The sequence below is a fragment of the Belonocnema kinseyi genome, chromosome 8 (genome assembly GCF_010883055.1).
Source record: "Belonocnema kinseyi isolate 2016_QV_RU_SX_M_011 chromosome 8, B_treatae_v1, whole genome shotgun sequence".
NCBI lineage: Eukaryota > Metazoa > Arthropoda > Insecta > Hymenoptera > Cynipidae > Belonocnema > Belonocnema kinseyi.
In genome coordinates, this window is record NC_046664.1 from 36,293,621 (window position 1) to 36,317,440 (window position 23,820).

The 23,820-nt window shown below is 25.0% G+C and overlaps 3 protein-coding genes across 5 annotated transcripts in view; 1 reads left to right on the forward strand and 2 right to left on the reverse strand.

Moving 5' to 3' along the window:
- The first annotated feature begins 876 nt into the window (after window positions 1-876).
- LOC117178306 (60S ribosomal protein L44) lies at window positions 877-6,093 on the forward strand. Of its 2 annotated transcripts, none has more exons than XM_033369681.1 (4): window positions 877-984; window positions 1,542-1,715; window positions 5,752-5,868; window positions 6,008-6,093. In XM_033369681.1, the coding sequence occupies exons 1-4, from the start codon at window positions 982-984 to the stop codon at window positions 6,026-6,028; spliced, it is 315 nt and encodes a 104-aa protein (XP_033225572.1). In that variant the 5' UTR covers window positions 877-981; the 3' UTR covers window positions 6,029-6,093. The 2 variants fall into 2 exon arrangements, with proteins under 2 accessions (XP_033225572.1, XP_033225571.1); XM_033369680.1 differs by lacking the exon at window positions 877-984 and adding an exon at window positions 1,344-1,370.
- On the reverse strand, window positions 6,080-18,165 carry LOC117178304 (WASH complex subunit 3). The gene is made up of 4 exons (XM_033369678.1): window positions 18,021-18,165; window positions 13,778-13,942; window positions 6,338-6,621; window positions 6,080-6,228 (listed from the first exon to the last, which is right to left on the reverse strand). The coding sequence occupies exons 1-4, from the start codon at window positions 18,072-18,074 to the stop codon at window positions 6,183-6,185; spliced, it is 549 nt and encodes a 182-aa protein (XP_033225569.1). The 5' UTR covers window positions 18,075-18,165; the 3' UTR covers window positions 6,080-6,182.
- A 235-nt stretch (window positions 18,166-18,400) lies between these two features.
- The window catches only part of LOC117178268 (serine/threonine-protein kinase 33-like), an 8,424-nt gene continuing 3,004 nt past the window's right edge, over window positions 18,401-23,820 (reverse strand). For both annotated transcript variants that reach the window (XM_033369622.1, XM_033369623.1), the window contains exons 7-8: window positions 21,385-21,662; window positions 18,401-18,606 (exon numbers count right to left, since the gene is read on the reverse strand). In XM_033369622.1, the coding sequence (XP_033225513.1) occupies window positions 18,483-18,606; window positions 21,385-21,662 (402 nt within the window). In that variant the 3' untranslated portion in view covers window positions 18,401-18,482. The remainder of the gene's footprint in view (window positions 18,607-21,384; window positions 21,663-23,820) is intronic.

Genomic DNA, 23,820 nt, shown 5'->3' on the forward strand with positions numbered 1-23,820 from the left:
AAAATGAAGATGGCGCCGGTTGAGACTCGATAAATTCCTGATTGGTTCGAAATATTTTGATACTTCGAAACCAGCTACTGCAGACGATTAATAATTATTTGATTTCTTTTAATATTTTAGGATTTTTAATATAGTTTTTGTCCCTAAAGCGACTTTTATTTCTATTTAAAATACTACTTTCTAGAATGGAAGAGGGGTTCGAGAGTACGCCGCGTCCGAGGGGCGTCCGGTTCGAGATTATGTCGCTCAATTCAAATAAGCTTCGGCGCTGGAAATCTTTGACGTAATTTTCAACACAGGGTAGATGTAAAATCGATAAATTTCTCATTCCTTAGGTAAATTTTAGACTCGATATTTTCATCTCAGATATTTAAATTAAGCGGGATTTATTATTTTAGTCGAAGGCACGTTTTTTTTAGGTTATACTCAGGCGTCGGCCCAACTTTTTCTATATTTCGTGCATTTCGAGATAAAGAACAAACCTAAAAAATAAAAAAGAGCACCATGGAAAATTGTTCTATTTTCGTATTTTTTGTTAAGCCAGAAATATCTTAAATCTGAATTCAGAAATGCGTGAAATTCAGTCTAAAATTCAATCCGAGATTCGAAAACTTGTTTTTCGAAAAACAATTGCTAGTTTTGAGATATTCTATAAATAACGCGTTGAAAAAAGTAGCGTGAATTTTGATTTTATTGATTAAATAGCAAGTTGAGCGCTTGTTATTAATGGCGTTGTTACGAGGGTTTCCCAGAATCAACTTTATAACCAATAATTTAATTCTGCCTGTTTTTCATATTTAATATTCGAATTCAAATTCTTTAGATAATTTATTAATCGTTTGAAGCTTGCAAGTGAATAGTAATTTGTCAGCATAGAAATAAAATACAAATTTGGTGTGCAACTCTGAAGATTGCGCATGCGCAATCTCAATTCAAAGTGCTAATTTCCGGTGTTCTCTTCTTCCTTTCCAAACATTCACGATGGTAGGTGAAATCGTATTTTTGGAGAATAGATTTAGTCTGTTTTTATTTTTGCGATCCTAATAAATTTGTGCCCGCGAAATTGATTTTGCACATCGGGAAATAAGCTGTTCGAAAAATATATGCATATTTTTTATATCGGAAAAATAGAGAAAATATCACGTTGGGCGGACGTGACATTCGACACATAACCTATAAAGTTGAATCCCAGAAGAGATTACATTTTTAAAATTGAAGAAGTGTTTCTTTCTAGTTCAAAATATAGAAAAGGTGTAAATTTTAGAGTGGGAGAAAATGATTAAGAAAAAAATTATTTTCTAGCTTATGGTTTTTATTGACTGAAAATTTCGAATTTGTTGATCACCGATCTGTTTTTAATGGATAGTACGGTATTGAAAGTGTTTTTTAAATCAAGATCTCAGTATTCAATTTAATTTTCCGGTATTTTTTGGTTTAAGTTGAGGTTTTTTTAATTACATTTAGGTGAATTGAGGTGGAAGTATTTTGACCAATTTGTGACTGATGTGGCATATTTTAGTAAATGAATTTTGTGATTTTAGGTGAACGTACCGAAACAGAGACGCACCTTCTGCAAGAAATGCAAAGTGCACAAACCACACAAAGTTACTCAGTACAAAAAGAGTAAGGAAAGGCATGCTTCCCAGGGCAGAAGACGTTACGACCGTAAACAACAAGGTTTCGGAGGTCAGACGAAGCCCATCTTCAGGAAGAAGGTAGGTCAAATCTTATTTTATTTTTTATTTGAACTCCGAAGTGTAAAATTAAGAATTAGTTCAATATTGTCAGGGAATTTTTCCAAAGGTTTAATTTTTCAAAGTTTTTTCAGATAATTTTGTTAACTATTGTATTTCGGTAGAAAAATTGTTTTATATTGTTTGAAATGTCAGCTTGATTCAAATTTTAACTCTTGGGTTAAAAGTTAAACTCTTGTTAAAATTTAATTTAATTTCGTTGAAGATTCATCATTTTATAAAATTTATCTGCTGTTTTGTAAATTCTTTTTTGTTGGAAAATTAATTTTTTAACTAATTCAGTTAAATATTCCATCTTTTTATTTGGTAAATGATCCCTCGTTGAAAATTAATTTTTCAATACAAACTTTAAACTTCAATTTTTTGTGGAAAATTGATCTTTTTTAGTTGAAAACCCAAATAATTGGTTGGAGATTCATGTATATTGTTAAAATTTTGTTCTTTTTATTAGAAGTTTAATCTTTTTGGTTGAAATTTAAACAGCGAGCTTAATAGTTAAACTCTTATTAAAAATTCATTTTTATTTAGTTGAATATTCATTTCAATTAAAAATTCCTCTCTAGTTTAATTCTTTTGTTAAAAATTCATTTTTTAGTTTGATGAATCTTTATTTTATTCAAACACTAATCAGTTTAATATGCGATCATTTTAGTTTAAAATTAATCTTTTTTAGTTGAAAGCTCTTGTATTTGGTTCAAATTTAAACTCTTACATATTTCAAAATTATTTTTTCTTTTTTGAATGTTAATTCTTTGAACAGAAAATAAAATCATCCATTTTCATATTCCACCATTTCAGTTGTAAATTACTTTTATATTAAGAATTATTGTTATCAAAAAATTCATATATTAAATTTTTGTTTGAAAGTTTTTATTACTACTCTTATTAAAAATTATTTTTTTTTAAGAATCCTCATTTTATTTTAAACCTAATTTTTGTTAAAAATTCATCTTTTTGAAAATCAATTTTTTAAACTTGAGATTGAACATTTTTGATGAAATTGTGTTCATATTAATTTTTTTTAACAGAAAATTGAAATAATACAGTTTTATGTTCCGCCATTTTAGTTTAAAATTCACCTATGGTTGAAAATTTATCTTTATTTGTTGAAAATTTGACTGCTTTTGAAAGTTAAACTCTTTTGTTATGGGTTAATTTCTTTGGTTGAAGAATCCTCATTTTAACTGAAAAATTCAATTCTGGTTGAAAATTCATCTATTTTTTTGAAAATCCTTCTTGCTTGGTTAAAAATAACTTTTTTTAACTGAAAATTTAACTAATGCATTTGAATATTTCTTTATCTATTCAATTTTTTTAGTAAAAAATTATATCTTTTTGTAGAAATTAATCTTCTTGGCTAAAAATTCAATTAATCGATTTAAACATTCATTATTTTAGTTAAAAATTCATTAATTATAATCACTGAAAATTCATTTATTTCGTTAAAAATTTGTCTTTTTGTATGAATTAATCTTTTTGCCGAAAAATAAGTATTTTTGTTGAAACTTCAACTATTTCTTTAAACAAGATTCATCTTTTCGGTTAAAAATTAATTGTTTTTAATGAAAAATTAACTTACGTTTTTGGTTAAAAATTCCTTTTTTTTAGTTCAAATTTGTTTAAAATTCATGTATTTTGTTGAAAAGTAGTCTTTTTGGTAGAAAATTAATTTTGTTGGTTGAAGATTCAACTTTTTTTTTTAAATGTCTCGCAATATGTTTACCAGAAAAGTTAAGAATTTGAAGCGGTTTAAATCGATATTCATCAATATTAATTTATTATCATCAATTTTATCTAAATATGCATTGAATTTAGAGTGTAAGATGACATAATAAAATTTCTTTGAATTATTCAAATTCATGAACTTCAGTACAAACAGCAATAAATGATTTATTAAATTTTGAGTATTATTTAATTAACAAATAGTGCTAATATATTTAAGAATATCGTAATGTAATTTGTTGCTTTAAAAAGAATTGAGATATCTGGAATTTTCAATGAATTTTTTCAAGCAGTGTTAGTATGATTTGCACATTTTAAAAGATTTTAAATACTTGTCGAAAGAACGATTTGCAAAATAGTATTATTATTATATTTTTTCAAATTTTAAAATATTCTTTTGTTTTATATTATAAAAAAACATTGAATATTAATATTTTATTATTAAAAAATTAACCAATTTTCTCATTCCTTAGTTTTTAAATATAATTTGTTATACACCTCGTCATTTCCGGGATTATTTTTTTTAATTGCGATATAAAATTAGATACAAATGTTGTTGTTTTTTTTCACTTTCAAATGCAGCTTTATTTAAATGAATTTAACTGAAGTTAACTATGCATTTCGATGAAAATTCGTTTGTCTTTTTTGTTTGAAATTAATTTTTTTAACTCTAAATTTGTCTGTTATATTTTTGGTTGAAACTCATCTATTTTTTTGAAAATTCGTCCTACTTGGTAGAAAATTAATTTTCTGAAATGAAAATTCATCTTTTCACTTGAAAGTTCGCCTGTTTTTGATTGAATTCAACTGTTTTTCATTTAAAATGAAAATATTTTTTGTTTTAAATATCATTACGTTACATTTTTTTAGCTTTGTAAATTTGACTACTTTGAAAGTTCAACCTTTTTTGTTAAAAATTAATATATTTTTTACGTAAGCCAAAATTTCAGTTAAAAATTCATCCTAGTTGAAAATTATTTTTTATAACTAAAAATGTACCATTAATTTTTTTTAAATGTATCTACTTCAGTTGAAAATTCTTCTTTTGGGGGAAAAAGTTCATCATTTTTGGATAAAATTTTAACTATTTCGTTGGAAATTGAACTGTTTTGTTGAAAATCTTTTTGCTTTTTTAAATTAATTTTTTATCAGAAAATTGATCTAATCCAATTTTATATTTAATTATTTCAGTAGAAAATTGATCTCTTGATAGTTTTTTTTTAACCCATAATTTAACAGATTAATTTTTTGTATTCAGTATTTTTTTGAAAGTTCGCCTTTTTGGTAGAAAATTAATTTTTAAACTAAAAATTTAACTTCATTTTTTGGTGGACAATTTATCTACTTTAGTTGACAAATTTTCTATTTTATTCAATATTCTTTTTTATTCGTTACAAATTAATTTTTTTCACATAAATTACACTACCTTGTTTCGTAGCCAATCTTTTTAGTGGAAAATTCATCACTGGCTGAAAGTTAATTTTTTTAACTGAATATTTTAGAATTCATTTTTTTTGTATTCTGTATTTTGTTGAAAATTAAATTCTTTGGTGGAAAATTTAAGTATGTTGTTGAAAATTGCTTTTTTTCTCGGTTGAAAATTAATTTGTTTGATTAAAAATGTCTAATTTTTGTAGAAATTTTAAGTGTTTGGTTAAAACCTAATATATTTTGTTAAAGATTTGTTTTTGTTGAAGATTCGTCATTTTAATTGAAAATTTATATTTTTGGTTCAAAATTCGACTATTCCAGTTAGATTCATTATTTTAGTTTAAAAATAATTTACCTGTTTGGTATCAAAATCAACTATTCTAGTTTAAGATTCATCGTTGTAGTTAAAAAAAAAACTATTTGATGGACATTTTTTTCGATTTAAAATTTAACTATTTATTTCTTTTCAAAATGTATCTTTTTTATTTTAAAATTTGTATCTTTTAGTAAAATATTCATCTTTTGTTTAAAAAAATTAATTTGCTTTTATTTTATTGTTTATTTGTTTATTTGATAATAATATATTGAAGAATATCTTGTAATAGTCTTTCAAGGCTGGATAAATTAAAAATATTTAATTTGACTGACAAAAAGAAAATACATTTTTTCTAATAAACTCACGAAATTTTATGCATATTGCGAGCTGATTGTTTTCAAAAATACGAAATATTTGAATGTTTCTGTACTATGAATGGAAAAGTCTTGAGATACATGAAATTGTCAGGGAATTTTTTGCCGGGATTTGATTAGACATCCTGTAATAAAAATTTGTCGTTTATTTCAGGCTAAGACTACCAAGAAAATCGTATTGAGGATGGAATGCACCGAGTGCAAGTACAGGAAACAGATTCCTCTGAAGCGTTGCAAGCATTTCGAGCTTGGAGGTGACAAGAAGAGAAAGGTAATTTATAATTTTATTGTCTGATCATTAATTTTGATTCAAAGAATGTTTACGGTTAAAAATGATATAACTCAAAAAATTTGAGTACATTTTATTTCCTAAATATTAGACTATAACTCTTTTTTTTTCTCTGTTTCAGGGCCAGATGATCCAGTTCTAAACTGCTTTTCGTCTTTATTTCTCTTAATGTAATTTAAAAATAAAAAAATCGTTTGATTTAAAAAATCATTTATTATTTAAACAGACCTTCTCAGTTGGATAACAAAAAATAAATACATCACTCTCTTGAAAAATGCAGCCAGTCTCGAGATCAATCAACTTTCCGTATTCGAACCGATTGGAACTAGTTGTTGAGGATTGCTGTTAAAAGAAAAAATTTTGATATCTTTAAAAATATGCAATTATTTTAAAATATTAAAGGACTTTCGGTATATATTTTTAATTTAAAAAAGAAATGTTTTAAACTCACTCTATTAAGGAAGAATCCAGGCCTTCCTGTTGCATTTTTAACTTAACCGCAGGTTTTGGAACTCCGAATTGCAGCATTTTGAAATATTTTTGGTACCTTGGATCAGCGCTTATTGGCTGACTTTCTGGTTGAAGCTCTTTCTCCTCATTTTTAATTTCTTTTGGAACTTCGATGTCTGATTCGTTCGTTCCTTCTCTCACAATTTCCACTAGTTTTACTTCTTGTTTCTGATTTTCGTCCTGAGTTGTTTTTCTTTCTGTTTCTAGGCCTGGTATTGACGATAACTAAAAATAATATGAATTGTTGTTAATGATTTTCAAATTTTTCGATTAATAATGCTGGATTCTTGAAAAGGATTTTTTACTTTTCAGAAAAAGTTATTACCAGGTTGCTACAAAATGAAAATGTCTAAATTCGGTAACTTTCCCTGACTTAAGCTGATTATTCGTTTTTAATTGGTTGAAATTTAAATTGTTAACTAAAAATTTGAGATCAGTCAAATCTTAAAACATAAAGGTAAATTTTCAACCAATAACATTAATTTTGTTACAAAAAAAAATGAAATTTCCATCAAAGAAAATAATTTTTCCCCAAGAAGATTAACATTTGAACACAAAAGGCGAATTTTCAACAACATCGATTTTTAATCAAGCCATGGATTTTTGACTGAAAAAAAACATACATTTTCAATCAATTTTCAACCCAAAATGGAATAGTTATATTGACAGTTAAAAAGAGAATTGTTTAACCATAACGAATTTTGAAAAGAATAATTAAATTTTCAGCAATCAAAAAGATGAATTCTTCACCAAGAAGTAATAGAAACAAACAAAAGAGTAGAAGCAATATTATACCATAAAAGAAGAATTTTCAACAAATTAGTTCAATGTTTACCCACAGAAATTTATTTTCTACTAAAAAAAATATATATATTTTTAACCGAAAATGTAATAGCTATATTTTCACTTAAAACCATTTTTAATATAAAAATAAACGAATTTTCAACAAGATAGTTAAATTTTTAACCAAAGAAATGAATTATCAGAGATGAATTTTTCACCAAGAAAAATAATATTTAACCACAAAAGATGAATGTTCAACAAAATAGTTAATTTTTTAACCGAAGAAATTAATTTTGTGTCAAAAAATGAAAATTTTAACAAAATAATTTATATAATATTTCCAGTTAAAAAGATTAACTTTTAACCATGAAAAAACGAATTTTCAGCAATCAAAAAGTTTAATTCTTCACCAAGAAGATTAATACTATACCAAAAATTACTTAAATTTTTAACCAAAAATGAATTAATTATCAGTTTTTAACAAACAAAAACTCATGAAACAGTTAAATTTGTAACTAGAGAAATTAATTCTCAACCAATTAGAAATGAATTTGCAACAAAAGAGTTACATTTTCAACCGAAAAAATTAATTGTAATTCAACAAGATAAACTTGTCACAAAGAAGATTAAATTTCTGCCAAACAAGGTGAATTGTCAACTAAAAAAGGTCAATTTTGAAACCAAAATGGAAGTTGTACAATTTACAATTAAAAGGAGAAAATTTTAATCATTAAAAATGAATGCTCAACAAAATAGTTGAATTTTCAGGAAAATAAAGTAAAAAATATTATTAATAAAATAATTAAATTTTCAATCAAAGAAATAAATTTTCAATAAAAAAAGATGAATTAGTCACCAAGAAGATTAATATTCTACCACAATAGAGAAATTTTTCACAAAAGAAATGAATTTTCAATCAAGAAGATTAATTTTCTGCCAAAAAGGGAGAATTTTCAACTAAAAAGGATACCTTTTGAACCCAAAATGGAATACTGATATTTATGGTTAAAAATGTTAATTTTTAGCCATTAAAACGAATTTTTAACAAAATAATTAGATTTTTAACAATCAAAAGATGAATTCTTCACCAAGAAGTAGAATTAGAGGAAGAATTAATATTATATCATGTTAATGACTTTTCAACTAAAAAATATAATTTTTTAACATCAAAAGTATTATTTGAAAAATATAAAATTTGTAGCAAAGACAAAAAAAATTTTAAACAGTATGGTGCAAATTTTTTTACAAAAGAAGTGAATCTTTATTTAGAGATGAATTCTTCACAAAGAAAATTAATATTCTATCACAAAAGATGAATTTTCAACAAATTAGTTCGGACACCCGTGGGAATTTAAAAATGTGGGGCGTAAGAATTTAAATTTTTTTAAAGAGAATATAATTTTTTAACCAAAAATGAAATAGTTATATTTTCACTCAAGAAAAACTAATTTTTAATAAAAAAATTAACGAATTTTCAAAATTTAATAGTTTCCATAATTTATATAATATTTACAGTTAAAAAGATTAACTTTTAACTATAAAAAAATTTTTTTCAACGATCAAAAAGATTAATATTATACCAAATATTAGTTAAATGTTTAACCAGAAATAAATTAATTACATTTTAAGTTAAGAAAATAGGTCTTTAAAAAAAAAACAAAAATTCACGAAACAGTTAAATCTTTAACTAAAGAAATTAATTTTCAACCAATTAAAAACGAATTTGCAAAAAAAGAGTTACAGTTTCAACCAAAGAAATTGTCATTTAACAAGATAAATTCGTCAACAAGAAGATTAATTGTCTGCCAAACAAGGTGATTTTTCAAATAAAAAAGGTCAATTTTGAACCCAAAATGGAAGTTATACAATTTACAGTTGAAAAAATAAAATTTCAATCATAAAAACATTCATGTTCAACAATTTAGTTAAATGTTTATCTATAGAAATTAATTTTGAATTAAAAAAGATATGTTTTTAATAAAAAATCGAATAGTTATATTTTCAGTTAGGAAAATAAATTTATAAACAAAAAATCAACAAAATAGTTAAATTTTCAACCAAAGAAATAAATTGTCAATCAAAAAAATGAATTATTCACCAAGATTAATATTCTACCATAAAAGAGAAATTTTTCACGAAAGAAATGAATTTTCAACCAAGAAGATTAATTTTCTGCCAAAAAGGGCGAGTTTTCAACTAAAAAAATATTAATTTTTAACCCAAAATGTAATAGTAATATTTTTTGTCCATAAAAATGACTTTAACTAAAAAATATAATTTTTTTAACATCACAATTATTAGTTTAAAAATATAAATTTTTTAGCAAAAAAAACGAATTCTTAAACAGGATAGTTCAATTTTTTACCAAAGAAATGCATCTTCATTTAGAGATAAATTCTTCACAAAGAAAATTGATATTCTATCAAAAAAGACGAATTTTCAACAAATTAGTTCAATGTTTAACCACAGAAATTAATTTTCAACAAAAGAATATAAATTTTTAACCAAAAATGAAATAATTATATTTTCACTCAAGAAAATTAATTTTTAATAAAAAAGTTAACGAATTTTCAACAAGATTGTTTAATTTTTAACGAAAGGAATGAATTATTAGAAAAGAATTTTTCAACAAGAAAATTAATATTCCACCACAAAACATGAATTTCCAACAAAATGGTTAAATTTGTAAACGAAAAAAATGATTTTTATGGCAACAAATAGAATTTTTAACAAAGAACATGAATTTTCAACCAAAAAAAAAGATCAACTTTCAGCCCAAAATTGAACAGTTTCCATAATTTATATAATATTTACAGTTAAAAAGATGAACTTTTAACATAAAATTTGTAACTAGAGAAATTAATTTTCAACCAATTAAAAACGAAATTTGCAACAAAAGAAATTAATTGTCATTTAACAAGACAAGCTCTTCACCAAGAAGATTAATTTTCTGCCAAACAGGGTGAATTTTTATCTAAAAAAGGTCAATTTTGAATCCAAAATGGAAGTTATACAATTCAAAGTTAAAAGATAAATTTTTAGTCAGAAAAAATGAATGTTTAACAAAATAGATAAATTTTCAACAATAAAAAAGATTAATTCTTCACGAAGAAGATTAATATTATACCACAAGAGACGAATTTTCAACAATTTAGTTCACTGTTTTATACAAATTAATTTTGAAATAAAAAAGATATATTTTTAATCAAAAATGTAATAGTTATATTTTCAATTATGAAAATAAATTTGTAAACAAAAAAATTTCAACAAAATAGTTAAATTTTAAAACAAACGAATAAATTTTCAATGAAAAAGATGAATTATTCACCAAGGAGATTAATATTCTACCACAAAAGAGAATTTTTTAAGAAAAGAAATAAATTTTCAACTAAAAAAGATCATTTTTGAACCGAAAATGGAATACTAACTTTCATGGTTAAAAATGTTAATTTTTAATCATTAAAACGAATTTTTAACAAAATAATTAGATTTTTAACAATCGAAAAGATGAATTCTTCACCAAGAAGTAGAATTAGAGGAAGAAGAAATAGAAGTAATATAATATTATAAAAGAAGAATTTTAAACAAATTAGTTAAATGTTTGACCATAAAAATGACTTCAACTAAAAAATGTAATTTTTTTAAAAATCAAAATTATTATTTAAAAAATATAAATTTTTTAACAAAAAAAACAAACGAATTTTTAAACAGGATAATTGAATTTTTTACGAACGAAATGAATCTTCATTCAAAGAGAAAAATTCATCAATATATTTACAGTTAAAAAGGTTAATTTTTAACCAATGCATCGAATTTTTAACTAAATAATTAAATTTTTAAGAATAAAAAAAAAATTCGACAAAAAAAATATTTAAAAGTTTTTAATCAAAAATATATTTTTTGAAATATACATTGTTTTAACAAAAGAAAAACGAATTTTTAAACCGTATAGTTCAATTTTTTACCAAAGAAATGAATCTTCATTCAAGAAGAATAATTCTTCACAGAAAAATTAATATTCTATCACAAAAGACGAATTTTTAACAAAATAATTAGATTTTTAACAATCGAAAAGATTAATTTTTCGCCAATAAGATTAATAATTATACCACCAAAATCAAACTTTCAACCAAATAGTTAAGTTTTTACAGTATAAATTAATTTTTAACTATAATGATAAATCTTCAATAAAAATGTGTTTTTTATATTAAAAAAAATGAATTATAAAGAATAATTCTCTACCACTAAGAATAATTTTTTAAAAAATACATGAAGGTTCGTGTTCAACTAAAAAAGATAATTTTGTATTTTGATTCTTCAGCAAAATAGTTAAATTTCCATTTAATAACAGATTTTTGAATTAAAATGATAAATTAAGCAAAACCATATTTTTAACAAAGTAGTTCTACTTTCAACTAAGCAGTTGACACAATTTCATTTCGCACAATAAAAATGCGATTTCTTTTTTCGTTTATAAAAAATCAGAACGTCTCGTCGCCTTATTTATTTGCCAATGGCGACACATCTATGAAAAAATCGACTTTTTTTAAACAAAATGTTTATTATCCATTGAAATGTTTATTTATTCATTTCTCATGCCAAAGTAGGTAAATATAACATGTTTATTACTTGCTTTTAATGCAAAATGTGCTTTTCTCTTAAATTTTCAACAGCTGAATTTCAATTTGAGTCTGTTAAATAATAAATTTTCAAGTTATTTATGATAAGTCTTTTTTTATTTTAAGAAAAAAGCGAATTTTGTGCCAGAGAAGTGTTATATTTACATAATGAACATTTATTAAACATATTAAACCGTAAAAAATTGTTTTTAATAATTCCATTTTTTTGTAAATGGTTTCCCATTGCAAAATAATGTTCTGGCAAATTAATAATCATATTATTGACTCACAAGAAGGAATTTTGGGGAAAAGAAAAAATCCTAGCTATGATCATCTCCTTATTAAAAAATTAAAAACTAAAATTGCCTGGAATATATTTTTTTGTTAAAAAACGTTTTCAGTTCATCAAATGTAAATATAAATCAATTCATATTTTTCAAATTCGACTGTGGTTAGCGAGTATTAAAAATTGAACAATAATTGACTTTACCAGACAATTATGAACCTGTACAAAATTAAACAATTTATATTTTACTTATTTATATTTTAACGTAAAAAAATTAACTCTTTTAATCCGAAAGTCTTAGTAGTCAAAGAAATGTAAATATCCGATTCGAAAACTTTGTAAAATAACTTTAAATTAATAAATTTATAATTAACAGCTTTCATTCTAATTCAAAATCCTACTCAAATATTGATTTAGTCTCCAATACTCAATTTTTAACCCACCCAATCTGAAAGTTTTAATTAAAAAAAAGAACAATGATTTAATATTTATAAATATTTTACTGTCCATTTTAATTTTAATTCTTTAATTTGTAAACTAAATTGTCATATTTCGATTTATACATTACAAATGAACAATTATTAATTTAAAACGATTTAAAATTGCTTGAAATTATATTACTTTGAAATTTTACAAATTTATTATTTAATTCTTCGAATTATAGCATTGAAAATTATAGCGCGGATTTACACTTTTAACCAGAAATCAATTTTAAAATTCAAAATGCTACTTAAAATTTACTTTAAATTTAGCATTTTTAACATCTTTGAGATCTTTTCATCATCAATGCTTTCATTGTAAAATTATTGTTCAATTTTGAATCCTTTTAAATTGCTACAACTTTTACCCAAATAGGTAAATTTTCAATTACAAAATTTCAACTTTCTAACAAAGCAGTGAAACTTCTACTAAAAAGATAAATTTTCAACTAAAACAGCTGCATTTTTAAAGCAAAGGCGAATTTTTTAATAAATATTGTAATTTTCAACCAAGAAAGAATTGAGTTCAAATTTCAATACTAAAACATGAATTTTTAGCAAAACCTTAATTTTCTACAAAAGTCTCTCAGTTTTCAACCCAAAAAGACGAATTTTAAACCAAGCAGTTCAAATTTCGATCAGGGGTAAACTCTCAACCGAAAAAATAAATGTTTAACAAAGTAGTTCATTTTTTTCCCAAGTGAGTGAATTTTCAATTAAGAAATATCAATTTTTAAACTAAAACGGTTGCATTTTTATTTTAAAAAAATGACATTTCTGCTAAAACAAACATTTTAAAACTAAATTATACCATTTTTAACTAAAAATTTAATCGTCAAAAAGAGGAAACTTGTAAAAAAAGAGACAGAAATACCAGATAAATTACTGAAAAGAATAATCAGGGTGGTTTCCAAAATTTCATTTTCAAAATTCGCTAATTTTCCATTTGCCCTGACCATTAACATTCAAAGACTATAAATTTAATCTTGTAGCGTTTTCACCGTAGCATATATTATAAATAAAATAATAGAATGTAAAAAAATTTTTAATCTCAAATTTATTATCCTTGACAGTGATTTAAAATTCCTTCATTGAAATTCCCTAACTTTTAAAAGATTTTTTTTTCAAAATCCCAGTTTTCCTGATCAAAAAAATTTCCAGACCCAGAAATATGGTCACCTGGAGTTTTAATTTAAAAAAGATATATATTTTACCCGAGATTCGAGGATTTCTAATGAAGCTTGTACTCTCTGCAACTTATTTTCAAATTCGAAAAGCCTTTCTTCACATGTCAAGGCAAATTTATTGAGAAAAGTAACTGTGTGGACTATAAAGTGATTAATAAAAGTGATAGTCCTCTTTTGATTTATCGGTGGGACCTGCAATTAAAATAAATAATTGTTAAAATAATATTATTTTCATACAGTGACCTGATGGCATGATCGGAAAATCAGGACAGAATCCCACTTCTAACACCCTTTATAAATTTTTATTTTTTGTTAAATTTTCAAGCAAAGAAATTAATGTTCAATCGAAAAGATAATAAGAGAAGGTAATAATAAATATAAGATAAAGATAATAATATTTGATAATAACCGATAAGATTAATTTTCTACCAAGAAAGATGAACTTTTAATCGAATTTTTAACAAAATAGTTAGATTTTTAACCAAAGAAATAAATTGTCAAACAAAAAGATGCATTTTTCACTCAGAAAATTGAAATTTTACAGCAAGGGACGAATTTTCACAGTCCATGAATTTTCAACATAAAAAGACGAATTTTCAACTTTAATTTATATTTTCAACCAAAAGCTAATTTTTTACCAAACAATTGCATATTTATCTAAAAATGAAGATATTTCAAACCAAGAACATACATTTTCTACGAAAAAGACAAATTTTCAACGAAAAATGCCAAAAGAGATGACAAATTTTCAAACCAAAGAGAAGAATTTTCAACCAAAAAAGACTCTTAAGTGTATAAAGAAAAACAATTTCATCAAGAATGTGGAAATTCATAACAAAAAGACAAATTTTCCACAGAACATTTGAATTTTCAACAAGAAAAGTTTAGAATGCGACGAAATAGTTGAATTTTTAACCCAAACATAACATTTTTCAATAAAAAAGTTGTATTTTCAAACCTGATATATGAATTTTCAACCAAAAAGTTCGCGATTAAACAAACAGTTGCATATTTAAATAAAAAATTTAAACATTTCAAAAACATAACATGTGTTCTCTATGAAAAAGACAAATTTTCAGCTAAGAACGTCAAAAGATATTAACTTTTCAAACCAAAGAAACGAATTTTCAACCAAAAAAGACTACTTTTAAGTCAATAAAGAAAAACAATTTCATCCAGAATTTTGAATTTCATAACAAAAAGACAAATTTTCCACAAAACATTGATTTTTTTACAAGAAAAGTTTAGAATCCGACGAAATAGTTAAATTTTTAACCCAAAAAAAAATTTCAATAAAAAATTTGAATTTTCAACTCTAATATATGTATTTTCAACCAAAAAGTTCGCCTTTAACTAGACACTTACATATTTAAATAAAAAACGAAGAAATTTCAAAAAAATAACATGGGGTTTCTATGAAAAAGACAAATTTTCAGCTAAAAAAGTGAAAAAATAATTTTCAAACCAAAGAAACGAATTTTAAATAAAAAAAACTACTTTTGAGTCAACAAAGAAATACAATTTCAACCAGAATTTTGAATTTCATAACAAAAAGACAATTTTTCCACAAAACATTGATTTTTTTATAAGAAAAGTTTAGAATCCGACGAAATAGTTGAATTTTTAACCCAAAAATAAAACTTTTTAATCAAAAAAGTTGTATTTTCAACCCTAATATATGAATTTTCAACCATAAAGTTCACGATGAACCAAAAAGATGCATATTTAAATTAAAAAATGAAGAAATTTCAAAAAATAACATGGGTTTTCTATGTAAAAGACAAATTTTCAGCTAAAGACGCCAAAAAATATGAACTTTTCAAACCAAAGAAACGAATTTTCAATAAAAAAAAAAATACTTTTGAGTCAACAAAGAAATACAATTTCATCCAGAATGTGAAATATTCATAACGAAAAGACGATTTTTTTACAGAAGACTTACGTTTTCAAACCGCAAATATGAATTTTCAACAATAAAAGTTAATATGCGACTAAATAAATGAATTTCCAACCCTAATATATGAATTTTCAACCAAACAGCTGTATATTTAACTAAAAGTGAACACATTTCTAACCAAGAAGATTAGTTTTCTACGAAAAAGACGAATTTTTAACTACACAAAAATTAGTTTTTAACAAAATACATAAATTTCCAACTAAATAAATAAATTTTCAACAAAAAATGGAGTGATTAAATTTTCAAACAGAAAAATATTTCAAAAATACAATTATTAATCGTCAACAACAACAAAAAATGAATTTCTAACAAAGTTGGTTGAAACATAAACTATTACAATTTTTGTGGAAAAAATATTGTTTTTGTTTGAAAATTCAATTACTTGGTTGAGAGTTGAACGACTTTGTTAAAAATTCATTTTATTCACTGAAGATTCATATCATTAGTTCAATATTCTTTTTTTTCTCTTTAAAATTAAGTTTTTAAACTAAAAACTGAACTATTCCTCTTTTGGTTCAAATTTATCTTTTTCAGTTGAAAATTATAATACTATTTAGCAAAAATTTTATCTATTTTGTTGAAAATTCGTCTTTGAGTCGAAATTTAATCCTTTTAGTTTCAAATTCCAGTACTTGGAGGAAGTTGATCTACTCTCTTAAAAATTTATTTTTTTATTGAAGATTCATCTCTTTGGTCGAAAATTACTTATTTTTTTCAATTGAAAATTTAACTATTCCATTTTCGGTTAAAAACTCATATTTTTTATTTAAACATTTAACTGATTCGCAGGAAATTCTTCATTTTGGCTGAAAATTTCAAAAATTTGTTTGCATTTTATATCCATCTCAAATAAAAAAAATTTTTAGGGGAACATTGAACTCTTTTATTGAAAATTCATGTCTTTTGGTTGAAAGTTCATCTGTTTTGGTGAAAGATTCAAAAATTTGGTTAAAAAATAATCTTTTTCGGTTAAATTCAATTTTTAAAAATTAAAAATTGAAATCTTTTTAGGTTGAAATATCAACCGTCACAATTTTCGTTGAGAATTCATACTTTTTTGTTGAAAATTCAACTATTATGTTGACAATTCTTTTTTTTTGTCGAATTCAACTGTTTTATATATTTTTTAAATATATTTATTGGTTGAACATTAAAATATTATGTTGATAATTTGTTTTTTTTTTAAATTCAACTCTCTTATATTTAAAATAAAATTTTTTTATTGAAATATCATCTATTACATTTTTGGTTCAAAACTTATCTTTTGTGTAAACTGGTCGAATAATTTTGTAAAAACAAGACTTTTGGTTGAAAAGTCAAATTATCTTTGAAAATTCACGTACTTCGTTGAAAATTGGTATTTTTACTTACAAATTCAACTATTTGGTTGAAAATCGATATTTTTGGTTTAAAAATTTAACTGTTTTCTAAAAAAAATCGCGTTTAGGCAGAAAAGCCATCAGATTTAGTAGAAATTTCATCTTTTTTTGTCAAGAAATCCACTGTTTGATTGAAAATTAATCTATTTCTAATTTTTTATAATAATTTATTTTTATAATTATTGAACTATTTTATTAAAAATTCCACTTTTTCGTGAAAAGTTGGTATTTGTGTCTCGAAATTTTAACAATTTGGTAAAAACTTGAACTCCTTGATTAAAAATTAAACTATTGTGTCAAAAAATTAACTTTTTGGTTGAATATTCATATTTTTGGGTTGAAAATTCAACTGTGTTGTAGAAATGTCGTCTTTTTGGCTTACAAATTTAACAATTTTTTTTGCAGATTTAACTTTATATTGTTTAAAATTCATATTTTGGTTTTGAAAATTTAACTGTTTTGTAGAATTCGTTTTTATTGGTTAAAAATTCAAAAACCGTGTTGAAATAATTTGTTGGCAATTCATGTTTTTATTAGATTCATCTCTTTGATTAGAAATTTCATTTCTTTTGTTGTTGAAAAATTAATTTTTTCAACACAAAATTGAACTATTTGGTTTAATTTGGTTGAAAATTTAACTGTTTATATTCTATTTCTGAATAAATATTTAACAAATCTAATCAACAGAAAATCCATGAAAATATTAAAAAAGCATTTCTAATAATACAAATATTCATTCAACTTTGCATCTAAAATACTTTATATGAATAGCTGCAAATAAAATTATGATACTCAATAATAATATTTTTGTAGCAAAATATAAGTCGTTAAAAAATGTAAAATAAAGAAATTTTGCAGTAGGTAAAAGGTTAAGAATCTAACTTTTAAAATAAAAGCGATATAAACTTAATAAAAAATAATTTTTGAATAAAACCTTGGTATAATCAATTGTAGGCTCAATTATGGGTATACTGTAGTCACCCATCATATATTATTTTTTTTATACGGTTTCCAAGGATTCTTTTGTTTTCGAAACATACTTTGACAACTTTGACATCATTAAAAAAATTGTGTTGTTCATACAGATAGGAAACCATCGGAAAGCCTAGTCTAAATTAATTTCGATACAAGAACAGAGATGGCACGCTAACTTCCGCTAAGAAGACCGCAAAATTTGAATTTAAATTATTTAATTTCTTAGCTTAATTTGTAATTTGTATATTTTTTTATTCGATGATTTTAGATTATATTGAAAAATATGTAGATATATAATTTTATACTGAAAGTAAATAATTAGAGGAGAGTCTTACCTGTTTAAAAAATCAAATAATAAAATTAATTTATTTTCAATATAGAAGCGATTTTTAAATCAAATTTTAATAGCTATTTTTCTTGATCATTTTTTTGGTGCTTTTAGGTTTGTATCCACCTTTGCTGACACATAGCTAAAATCTGGCAACTTGAAATTTCTTCGTAGATTTTTTTCTAAACGTTGCTTCAAAAACGAACTGGTGTGATCTCTGTAAACAATTGTTTTTTTATATCTATACTAAAAATTAATTTTTTTATTTGCATCAAACTTCACATTCTTTTCCTTATGCTCCACTTTCCACTTCCCCCTCTCCCCTTTATTGGTTGAAGATTTAACTATTTAGATGGAAATTAATTTTAATTAATTAATTTAATTACTTAAAAGTAAACTATTCCACTATTGGCTCAAAATTGATGGTATTTAGCTAAAAATTAAACTATTACATTTTTCGTTGTGAATTTATATTTTTTTGCTTAAAAATTCAACTACTTGAATACAATTAATTAAACTACTTTTATTAGACGGTAATTTTTTTTTAAAAGATTATTTATTTATTATGTACTAACTGTTAAAATTCTACAATTATATTTTTCGCTGGAAGTTCATTTTTTCCCTTGAAATTCCACAACTTGATTGAAGGTTGGACTAGTTTCTTAAAAGTTCATTTTAATTGTTAACAATTTTGCTATTTTGTTGAAAATCTGTTTCTTTTTTGCTTAAAAATCAATTTTTTAAACTGAAAATTTAACTTTTCCATTTTTTTTAACATAACTTTTTGTTTGGAAATTAAACGTTTTGCAGAGAATCTGAATGTAATTTTTTTATGAAATATTTTTTTAAAAAATGGTGGAAATAGCAACTATTACATTTTTTACTGAGAATTCAAAATTTTCTATTGAAAATTCAAAAAGTTGGTTAATTTAACTATTTTATTTTTGGTTGAGAATTTTTTGTCGAATTGAATTTTTTTATCTAAAATCAAAATTTATCATTTAAAATTCAATAACTTCGTTGAAATGTACTGTTTTTTATTTAAAATTGAAATACTCTTTGAGTTAAAGTATCAACTACTATATTTTTCGTTAAAAATTAATTTTGTTATTAAAAATACAACTATTTGGTTAAAAAATGGGCTCTTTTATTAAAAATTAATGTTTTGTTGGTTAAATATTCATAATTTTATTTAAAAATTTCTCTTCGTTTGAAAATTCAATTATTCTGTTGAAGTTAATCTATTTTTTATAATTCGATTATTTGGTTGAAAATTTAACTATTTTGTTCGAAATGCATTTTTTTATTGAAAATTAATTTCTTTAACTGATAATTTAAGTATTTTATTTTTGGTCGAAAATTAACCCTTATTAAATGAAAATTCAACTGTTCGATAATTCATCTTCTTGATTTTAAAATAAACTATTTGTTTGAAAATTCGTCTCTTTTGGCTGAATTCAACTGTTTTGTATTTAAAATTGAAATCTTTTTTTTAAGTACCAAATATTATATTTCTCGTTGAAAATTAATCTTTTTTTAATACAAATTCAACTAATTGATTGAAAACTGAGCTCCTTTGTTAAAAAATAATTATTTTATTGTTGAATATTTATTATTTGATTTCAAAATGTATCTCTAGTTGAACATTTAAATGTTTTGTTGAAGTTTCATCTATTTGGTTTTTAATTCCAGCATTTTGATGAAAATTTATCTTTGTAGGTCAAAATCCAACTATATGGTTAACAATATAGCTTGTTTGTTGAAAATAAATTTAATTATTTGGTTACAAAACCAACGACTTTTTTAAATTTTCATTTTTTTTTAAGATTCATCATTTTGTTTGAAAAATTATCTCTGAAAATTTAATTATTTTGTTAAAAATTGATCTTTTTGTGTTTAAAAGAGTTTTAAGTGGTTAATAATACAACTATTTCGTTAAAAATTCAACTATTTTGTGGAAGACTTAATTCTTTTGTAAAAAATTCATCTATCTTGATAAAAGATCATCTCTTTGTAATTAAAAATGTACCTGTTTTATTAACATTCGTTTTTTTAAATAAAAAATGTATCTTTTTGCATTCAAAATTCTTAACTTTTGCTGAAATCTTAACTTGTTTGATTCCTAATGCAGTTGTTTAATCGATTATTAGAAATTCAACTTTTTAAAAATTTTTCTTTATTTTTGGAAGATTCAACAACATAGTGGATAATTCTTTTTTATTGAGAATTATTTTTTTTATTGAAAATTATTTTTTGAACTGAAAATTGTACTATTCCATTTTTGGTTGAAAATGTATCTTTTTGAGTTTTAAATTTATTTGTTCGTAAAATAATATTTTTTGTGGAAAATTGAATTATTTTGTTTAATTGTAGACATTTTGTCTTGACAATTCAACTATTTTGTTCAAAATTCTAAATATTTGTTTGAAAATTTAACTATTAAAAATTTTTTTATCTTCGTTGTTTGAAAATTGCTCCTTTTGGATTGGAAATTATTCTTTTTTGGTAGAAAAGTGATTGTGAGAGAAGTCAGGGGAGGTAGGGGAATAGAGGGGCGGGGAATGAAGGAGAAGTGGGGGGAAATGAGTGGAGGGGAAGTATTGAAGTAGGAGGATTTAAGTTTGGAGTAGTAGGGGAAATGAGGGGGGAAGAGTAGGGTAAGTAAGGAGAAGTAGGAGAAAAAATAGAGGATATAGTAAGGAGTATTCGAAATGAGGGTGAGTAGGGCCGATAAAGGATGGGAATCGTATGTATGAGAGGAATAGTTTGGGTGGGGCAAAGGATTAAGGGACGAGTTGGAGAGCAGGGACGGTAGAAGAGGGAAAGCAGGGGGTAGTAGGAGAAGGGAAGTATGGGAGGGAGAGATTTAAGCGACCTAATTAACGGAATCGAGACCCTTTTTTGTAAGGGTATGGCTCCTACTTTGACTATTTTTTTTTTGTAGAAAAATTGGGATTACATTGTTTAAATGTAAATATTAAATAACTAGACATACCCAGGGCTTGAATCAGAAGAAGTTGATGTATCAAAATTAGCATAGCTTCGAGTCATACTTCTCCCCAAAGACTGACCTTCACTGGTAGTAGGTCGCGTGTCAAGAGAAGGTGCTGTTTTTGGAGGTTGCAACCAAATTTTTGGTTTAACAGATTTTGAAACACTCAAATGAGCAGAACTGTGATTCCAGTCAAATAAAGTCAAACCTTCTTTGGTACATGCAGTTTTAATTAATTTTGAACTATCTAAATTTGAAGGGCCACCTTCCGTTGTGCTTTCCTTTTATAAATAAATAAAAAATGAAACAAGTTTTTTATTATTTTTTCTATCTGTGTATCTTTATTTTATTATATTCTTTATAATTAGAGGTAAATAAACAGAGAGGCCAATTGACAATTTCAGATTTCGATCACCGAAATTTATTGAAATTAAAGTGATAAAAAAAAAGTTTCGACATTTGGAGAGTGTACATTTTCATTTCAAATGTTTTCTATTGCTACAATAATTTATTTTTCTTAAAATCAAAATTTTACCTAAAAAGCTAGAAAACTCGTCCTTTCTTAATAGTTTATCACATGCTTCAAAATTTTAGCCACACGTTACTCCCCCTTCCCACAATTTAACCTTCGCTTTCCATCCCTTCCCAAACACCTTCTTCCTCTACTGCCCCCTCTCTGGTTACTTCCCCAGCTAACATACCCCTTCCTCCTACTTCCTTCACCATTCCTCACTTCCCCACCTCTACTCACCCACAGTACAGTAGTGCTGTACTGTAACAGTACTGTAACAGTACTGTAACAGTACTACCCAGTGGGCACCGGGACGTCCTAAATACGTCCTTAGAATGTACGTCTATGTCATATGATTTGACGTCTTTAAGACATCCTTTGGATCTTTTTATGGCTTTAAAAGGTCCTCAGGACGTCCGGTAATAAGCGTAGAATAGAGAAAAATCAATATTTTCAGATTTCCGCGCAAAAGTGAAGATTATTCTATTATTTTGAATGCGCAATTTTTCCATCTGCCTAAAATGCCACATTCCCCCGGCTTTATTCCTATAGGATAAGAAATATTTTACCTTCAAAATCTGGGAAATGATAGCGAACATGCTAACGGACGTCCCCATACCCTTTTTTTGTGTTTTTTTTATCAAAACATTTTTGATATTGCTAACAACGTGCGTGTATATTTCGAGGTTATGTGTGTTACAATTCACCCGAGCGTTACTTGCAAACTACAAAATATTTTTGGCCGAAAAATTTGGACTTACAAATAAACATAGTAATTAATCTCCCGGAACCAACCTTGTTTGCAGGCAATCAAAAAAGTTTATTTCATAAATAATTTCCAGATTATCGGAAAGGCAGAGATGAAAAACGACGTAACCTCAAAATAATGCATTTGCATAAAATTTTTATTTAGTACAATAAATTTTTTTGATATTATCCCTCAAAAAAGAGTCCGGGGACGTCCGTTATGATATTTTATAGCATCTCCGAATTCAGTTTTTAAAAATTTTAATTTTTGTTGAAAAAAAGCCGGGGAAACTGTAAGTATCACATGCCCTTAATTCCTTCATGCGGAATGTAAATTCTGAAATTTTAATTCTCACCAAATCAACTCTGCCTCTCTAGAGTTAAAATTATTTAAATTCACACATTTGCATAGATTTCTTTGTTGCATTTTTTAAGACGTTTAAATACATGATCAAAATATAAATAAATATTAATTTGAATATTTTTTGAATTTATAAGTTATAAAAAGATTTAATAATGAAAAATAGGTTAAATAAATGCTTTCGTTAAATTTTACTAAGTCGATTGAGAGGAATAGGATTTGCACTTTTTCTGTCCCCGTTGGGGGATTTTTAGACGGAGGAAAAATCGCGTATTCATAGAAATACAAATTCTTAATTTTTCTGAATTCAACGCTTGTTACCGGGTATATAGGACAAGTTTAGGACTTGTGTGCCCACTGGGTATCCATTCCCTCACTTCTGATGCTTCCCCTTGTATAATTTTGCCTACTCCCCAACCATTTCCCGTGCGGCCTCGAACTTCTCTTCTTCCCTCATTTATCATCACTTTTCATACATCCCCTTCCATCATTCATTTACTCCCCTTTTATTCACCCTTATTCCCAGTACCCCCCCCAAATTACCTTCCTTTCCCCTACTTCATCACCCCACACTTCCCCTTAGTTCCTCTAATTTTCATCTCCTTCTTTTCCCTCACTTCCTTTCACTTCAACTACTTCCCATTTACTCATTTCCCCTACTTTCTTTCTCCTCACTTCTCAACACTCGTTTCCCCTCACTACCACTCCATAATTTCTCCTACTTTCCCTCCAATCTTTTCACCATCACTTCCCCTCCTCTATAACTTGCCATACTCTCCCTTCCATCATTTCCCCATATTCCCACTACTTCCCTCTCAGC

What these genes read in the sequence shown, in the direction of transcription:
- LOC117178306 (XM_033369680.1), top strand. An exon ending in AGCCCATCTTCAGGAAGAAG is followed by an intron (nt 1,716 to 5,751) that starts GTAGGTCAAATC and finishes CGTTTATTTCAG; the next exon opens with GCTAAGACTACCAAGAAAAT. An exon ending in GAGGTGACAAGAAGAGAAAG is followed by an intron (nt 5,869 to 6,007) that starts GTAATTTATAAT and finishes TCTCTGTTTCAG; the next exon opens with GGCCAGATGATCCAGTTCTA.
- LOC117178304 (XM_033369678.1), bottom strand. Translation starts at nt 18,074, where the DNA reads ATGATGGGTGACTACAGTATACCCATAATTGAGCCTACAATTGATTAT. An exon ending in CTACAATTGATTATACCAAG is followed by an intron (nt 13,943 to 18,020) that starts GTTTTATTCAAA and finishes TTTTAATTGCAG; the next exon opens with GTCCCACCGATAAATCAAAA. An exon ending in CTGGATTCTTCCTTAATAGA is followed by an intron (nt 6,229 to 6,337) that starts GTGAGTTTAAAA and finishes TTCTTTTAACAG; the next exon opens with CAATCCTCAACAACTAGTTC.